General features: G+C 37.5%; 1 protein-coding gene across 1 annotated transcript in view; it reads right to left on the minus strand.

Annotated features, from left to right (window-relative positions):
• The window catches only part of NEDD1 (neural precursor cell expressed, developmentally down-regulated 1), a 47,070-nt gene that overhangs the window by 38,744 nt on the left and 1,033 nt on the right, over positions 1–7,293 (minus strand). The window contains exons 2-3 of the mRNA XM_011971361.1: positions 6,357–6,500; positions 3,409–3,503 (exon numbers count right to left, since the gene is read on the minus strand). Coding sequence (XP_011826751.1) covers positions 3,409–3,503; positions 6,357–6,492 — 231 coding nt within the window. The 5' untranslated portion in view covers positions 6,493–6,500. The remainder of the gene's footprint in view (positions 1–3,408; positions 3,504–6,356; positions 6,501–7,293) is intronic.

Consider the following 7,293-nt stretch of genomic DNA (forward strand, 5'->3'; position numbering starts at 1 on the left):
CTCGAACTCCCGACCTCAGGTGATCTGTCCGCCTCAGCCTCCCAAGGTGTTAGGACCACAGGCATGAGCCACCGCGCCCAGCCACTATCTGAAATTTTTATTTGTTTTCATAATAATGTCTGTCTCCCCACACCAGAGTCTTGAAACATTCCTGGCACAAAACAGTTTCTCAACAAATAACTATTAATAAGTAACTTGCTAATTTTTTAAAAAACGTATGATAAAGTAGCATTTCTGCAGGTCAGAATCCATTCACACCATTTTACAAAACCCTAAAATTAGCAATATGGTCAAATGAGATGCCACTAAGTCCCCATACCAATTCTTGGACTACAATACCTTCAATGATTTATTCAGAGTATACAGTTGAAACATGTAATTCTAACAAGGTGATTTCACAAACCAAGGAAGTCTAGAAAACAGAAGGCAAGGAAGCTGCTCTAGGCAGGCACCTTAAAGAGCAACAGGTAGCAATGAACTGATAGGTGAGAAAAGGGAGGCTCAAAAGTACATGGGAGAAAAGGAAAGCGAGAGTTCACAGAATTATACCTCCCACACCTTCCTAGTATGGAAAGTGCAAGACTACTACACAGCATTAGTGATGTCACAGACAGGTCCCCGAGTCACCAATACAACAGCACACCTACGTCTAGTATAAGCCATTTCAGAGGACAAGTTAAAGACATAATTATAGAAACGTTTCATTCTCGAGACCAAAAGTTAAGGTTATTCACTCATGTGCTTCCTTATGCTCCATTCATCTGACACAGTGCTACGAAAAGCCATTAATGTCACCTGTCGAAATGTAACACAGTGTTTGGATTTGGAGCCTTAAACATGTGTAACACGTGCCCCGAACGAATTGCTGGAAAAGCGATCTCTAAGCCCTGTAAACACAACTGCAAGCTGTGTCTACCTGCATCTTACACCAGGCCTATTGAGCTGCGGGGTGTAGTGGGTAGATCACTGAGGCCAGGGCTCTGAAAAACTGGGTTCGAAAGACCCGCTCCAACTTAGGAGACATAATTCGCCGAGTGATTTGTTTGTTTCCCGCTCTTAAAGCGGGGCGGGGAAGAGGACTATCTGCCCACCTACTCCGGTCTTCTAAGAACTGAGCACATTTAAGGGAGAGACTTTACATCAGTCCCACAAAGAGGGTTCCATCGAAAGCGAGCAGTCAGGACAGAAGGCGGTAACGTCGGCCTGGGTTCAGGGACAGCTGCTACAGGAACCAATTCAACTACACTACTCAGCTGAAATGAAGTTCTCCAACTTTCAATCACCGAAACTGCACTTTACTTGCAGGACAACCGCTCAACTGAGGCTACCCTGTAAAATGCATCCGAGTACCTGGCAAAAGAGAAGTACTTGAGGTTGACAAAAAAGAAGACAGACTTGTGGAGACGAGGCAAACTTTTCCGGGGCAGCACAGCCACCAGGGCCGCCACCAACCTACCCTAGGTGACCTGGGCCGCCTCTCGGGGAGGTGTGCGACCCCGGCCCGCGGCTCCCCAGACACTCTTAAAGTTCCACTCTAAAATTTTTAAATGAGTAGGATCATAATTTATTTTCTCAAGTAGAAAAGGTCTAATGCCTCAAACAATACACGAGTAAGAGGATTTGGAAGTTACAAAAAGGTTATTAGCACATAAATATGTTACTTTAAACATTACTAGTAAAAGCTAAAAAACCAATGTTTGCAAATATTTTTATAGCTAAATTAAAACAGACTGAAAATTTGAACTCAACTAATCTTACTTTTATTTATCAGCATTATGATATGATTTGTTAACTATGGAAAAGAGGGCTAAGAATCATAGCAACTAATTTGGAATATTCACAAAACTCTTAGAATTATGTAACACTTGTAAATACCATCTGTTATTTTTATACTTAAAAAATAAGGCTCCCAAACACCGATTCACTGATTCTAAGGCATAATGCATAACAGTAGTACATATATAGAGGGGTACAGTAGAAGTTAAAGTGGTTTTGACGTTGACATTAACAAGTGTTTTTTGAACATCTTAGGATACAAAGATCCAAAGATGGTTAAGATGTTTTGCCTGCTCTTGAAGACTTCAGTCTGCCTTTTATCGACCAGGGACATTCTATGCCTTGATTTCGCTTAAGTCAGGTTAAACAGAGTGCCTCAAACTCCATTTCTACTGTTAGCAGATGTTCTCTCTGTCCCAGTCTCCAACATCTGTGGGTTAGAACTGAAGTTCAGGTCAATCCCACTGGATACCTTTAGGAGAGGATTGATAAAAATCATGAGTCCTCTTTAAATTAGTTGAGCTTTTATTCAATTGTCCTGCTGTTTTCTTTCTAATTGGGCTACCTTACCTATCCCAGTGTGTAAAATTATGACAATCCATAATAATTTAAGATTTGCTATGAAAACTTTGAAACAAACAAACAAAAAACAAGTTATCAACTACTCATACCTTTTTATTCAAATCTTATTCTATTTAAAAAAGAAATAGCTTTCAAGGAATGTGACTGGAAATGAAGAAGCCAGTATTATCCTCAATCAGAGGGATTAACTTATAAAACAAAAGGATAGGCTGCCACGCCTGTAATCCCAGCACTTTGGGAGGCAGAGGCAAGAGGATCACAAGGTCAGGAGTTCATGACGGGCCTGGCCAACATGGTGAAATCCCGTCTCTACTAAAAATACAAAAATTAGCCAGGTATGGTGGTGGGCACCTATAATCCCTGCTACTTGGGAGGCTGAGGCAGAAGAATTGCTTGAACTCGGGAGGCGGAGGTTGCAGTGAGCCAAGATGGAGCCATTGCACTCCAGCCTGGGCAACAGAGTGAGATTCCATCTCAAAAAAAAAAAACAAAAGGATAAGGCAACAGTATGCAGTGACAGCTTCATTTAAATGCCCTGGGACCTAAGCCCACTTTGACAAAAAAACCTGTTTAAGGAGTGCATGGGGAGGCTCAGACAGGCCCCTCAGTACAGGTGGACAGAATCTGAAGCAGAGGGCTATCATCAGCTATGAGTCTGTTCCTGATGGTCCTGAGCTCAAGATCAGTAAACTAGTGCCGTGTCATTAGAGTTCATCTGCTCAGGTCAACCTAGTAACCTGTGTGGGACATTGTCCTAAAATAGCAGCAACAGGAATCCTCTCCCACAGAAGGAAAATGAAGAAATGAAGGGCCTAGTTAACAAAATTCAAGTCTTCAATTGTTCCCCTAATATTCAAAACTATTTTACCTAAAAATACCTCAGTAAGTACACATATCTCATTTTTAAGTGTTACTGTATTATTTTGAGCTTAAGTTAAAAATGATGCTTTTAAAAACCTTTATATTTAGTTGCAAGCACCACAATAAACAAGCAATTGCCAGTCAAGCAAAACTAAGATTTTTAACAGTTTAAAAAAAAAAATCACTTACCCCTTCAGCAAGCTCTAAAAGTGGAACAGGTTTACATTTGCAACTTGAGACAACTATTTTGTCGCCACTGGAAGATGCTGTTACTAAAAAGTTATCTAAATGAAGAGTTATGGAGCATCAAACAATCCATGAACATCTATAGCACTAGAGACTATTATAAGAATTGCAATTATAAAAGCAAACACACTAAGACAATGAATGAGTAAAGCTTATAGAGTAGCTTTCAAAAATAGCTCACATTACTATTAATAATTACTAAGACTAATTCTCTTTGCTACTACTGCAGGGAAGAACTAGCCTTCCTTCTGGCTCTGCTATCACTCAAAAGCTATTTAACCCATGTGAAATACTACTCTGTTTTCAAAGAGTAGGCCAGAAGGGCTAATTTTATCCTTCAAGAATGAGAGCACGATAAAAGCAGCATCAGCAAATATCAATCAACCTTTTCATCTACAGAAACTGTTCAAGATATTTATTAACCTAGTGCTTGGTACCAATCTAAACTAGGAAGCAAATATCCACACTAGTCCCCTATTTTTCTACTTTTTAAAAAAAAGACCTGATATTTTCCCAGAACATGAATTTTTGTGATAGAATGTTCCAATTTTAAATTAAGAATGAATATTATAGTAACCTGCAAACATTTTACAAATATGTATGGTTAAATAGGAATTGTTTGTGTCATGAGTTTTAATTTTTAAATAAAATTTAATTGAATCTTAATTTAAAATTTTATTTACCTTCTTTTACATGAATCATAAGTGGAACAATCAGTAAACACAAAACAGTAAGTATTTTAAAACTAAAATGATTAAATACAACAATATAACCAAGAATAAGAGTCTGATTTTGAGAGTCATAACAAATTAAAATATCAGAAGTTTAAATCTGTGCTTTTTAGCAATTAAAATGTGAGTAAAAACAATGGAGAAAGGTTAATTAGACACTCAGAATCCCTAACTGCATTAACTTTTGAATGTTCTGCATAACTTTCAGGTATTTTGTAAACAGAGCATAGACTGTAATTTTATTACGATACATGATGCAAATCAAATCATTTCTACCTACATATTACCATAGTGAGAAAAACCATTTCCCTTTCCTTGACTTCCTCCTATGTTTACCACTACTTTTCTCCTTAGAATATAGAAAAAAAAAAACTGAAACATAATGTGGGTGGGTAATCTAGTTACTTTTGTATTTCTCTTGTAGTTTTAGAAATCATGAGAAAGTGAGGAACATAAGCTAAACGACAAAAAACAAAAAACTAATCTCTCTGGCGTCTCACATTAACCCCACTCTTGGAATCTATGCTATGTGGACCCCAAGTTGCTAAGGCTGGGAACTCTTTGATCTTCAGTAATTAACCTCCATGGAAGTGATCAAAGCCTTATTAAGAGTAAGACTGTATGAAGGCTTTCAGTGCACATCTGCTCACGCAAGAAAACGATAAGACCAATTTCCAAAAGTCATACAACACTATCTCATAGCTACATCAGTTTTGTTGTTAGACTATTAAGTAGCACATTAGTAAATGCCAACTCCTAGTAAAACTCCTTAAAACAAAAGTCAACCAAAAAATAATCTTACTACAAATTGCTACTTTTATATAATAAGAGGGAAAATTAAGCTCTAAACATAATGAAAATCTAAAAATAGAGAACAGCAACTTCATACACTTGTCGCTCTCTTTAAAATATTTTCCCTACTAAATATCTGGAAAGTCCTTCAAAAATGTAGTCATTTCACCATGAGTTTGATTAACAGAGTACCAAAATAATTTGTCATACTGCTTTAATACAAAATATAGGAATGATAAGGAGGTAAATTTAATTCAGTAAGAAAATTTGTCCTTCTTGTTATAGACAAGCAAGAATAGTAAGGCTCATATAAAACTTTTAATATTTTTGTTCCTGAACCAGTCATATTTTAAAGCTTTGATTTTTTTTCCTTTCACCAGAAAGCAGAATTTAATACTTTGGTGTTGATAAAAATCAGACAAATGTTAAAAATTTGTTAAGAAATTGCATATGAGTTTCACAAAAGAAAATCTCTAACAGACCAATTATATAAAACATTTTCATATAAAAGGTGATAGGAGAACTGTGGTTACAGCAGTGGTTCTCTACTGGGAGTGATTCGGGCGATTCTGGAAACATTTTTGGTTGTGACAACTAGAAGCTATTAGTACCTAAGGAGAGAAGACCAATAAACCTTCTCCACGTGGTACAACATACAGGAAAGATCCACAACAAATTTTCTGCCCCAAAAAGTCAATAGCGCAGGGTTCAAAAACCCTAGTTTACAGTCTTCACTCCCTCATTTTATTTTATCCACATTTAGGAGCTCACCAAGACAGGGGAGGTGTCAATCAGAAACATAAAAAGCTTAGAAAAATTCAATCTAGATAACTTTACTATGTCTGTTTAGGAAAAAAGTAGTTTTCATCACACACAGAGAGGAAGGAAGATATGGAGAGTACATCAGTAAGATGGAGATATTGGACAATTTTTTATCTCCTCCCAAACTTGCTTCCACCTTCATGTTCTGTCTTTAATTTTCAGTTCAGATCCACAAATACCCAAATGTAGATGCAAAAACTCATTCCAAAATCTTTTGGAATTATTTCCACAATTACCAACCTTATTCCATTTGGTTCATTAAGAAACTTTTCATAACTAATTCTATGGTGTAGACAGAATATACTTTTTTTAATAGCAATGTTTTCAAATGAAGTGAGTTGCAACTAAATTTTGTTTAAATTTTTTTTAAAATCAGAGTGCATTCATATGATACATTGTTTTGTAAATTACTATTTTATGTTATCTATCCTTGGTAGCAATGCAAAATACATTACTCAGTATGAGTCACATGCAAAAGTTTCATTGACAGTGGTTGTTTAACCTAATAAGTGGTTTGTGTGTGTGTGTGTGTTTTTTAAAGGATACTATTGCTGCTCCAACATACTGAGCTGATTCCATGTGGTGATGTGTGTGGGTTGAATTTATCCACCAATGTCATAGATGAAGCATCCCATATTTTGATATCATCTCCTGATGAAGCAAATCTGAGGTTTTCCTGCATGACTGCGCCTACAAATAGTTTAAAACAATATATTTTTAAAACATTTAAGAACAGACATACTCAAAAAAAGGTCAAAATCTAATCTAAAACAAGTGGCTCTAACTCATCCATTTTTGTTCCAAACAGTGCACTCACCAAAGTAGTTGAAGTGATCTTCCTAAAACAAAAGCCAGATCACATTCTCTCAGCTGACCATTCCAATGGCTCCTCACAGTAATGATAATGAAATTGAGCTTCCTTAGTCTGCCTTACATGTCCTGGCCCCCAGGTAACTCTCCTCTTTCTTTTCACTGGCCTTCTCTCTGCCTCATGCAAAGGCAAGGTTATTCTCACCTCAGTGTCTCTTCATTTGCTGCTCCGTGTGCCTAAGATGCTATCCCCAGATTCCCATGGTCCTCTCCTTCTCATCATTCAGGTCTTAACTCAAATGTTTCCTCCTATGAAAGGCCTTTCCTGACCACCCTGGCTAATGTAGCCCCTTCCTTACCTGGTAAGGGACTTACCAGTTTACTCTATATCCCAATACCTGATTTCATTTTTTTCATAGCACTTCCTACTATCTGAATTTTTTTTTTTTTTTTTTTTTTTTTTGAGACGGAGTTTCACTCTTGTTGCCCAGGCTGGAGTGCCAGGGCGCGATCTCGGCTCACTGCAACTTCCACCTCCCAGGTTCAAGCGATTCTCCTGCCTCAGCCTCCTGCGTAGCTGGGATTACCAGCATGCACCACCACGCCTGGCTAATTTTGTATTTTTTAGTAGAGGCGGGGTTTCTCCATGTTGGTCAGGCTGGTCTCGAACTCC

This window comes from Mandrillus leucophaeus, unplaced genomic scaffold (assembly GCF_000951045.1).
Source record: "Mandrillus leucophaeus isolate KB7577 unplaced genomic scaffold, Mleu.le_1.0 Scaffold1215, whole genome shotgun sequence".
Lineage (NCBI taxonomy): Eukaryota > Metazoa > Chordata > Mammalia > Primates > Cercopithecidae > Mandrillus > Mandrillus leucophaeus.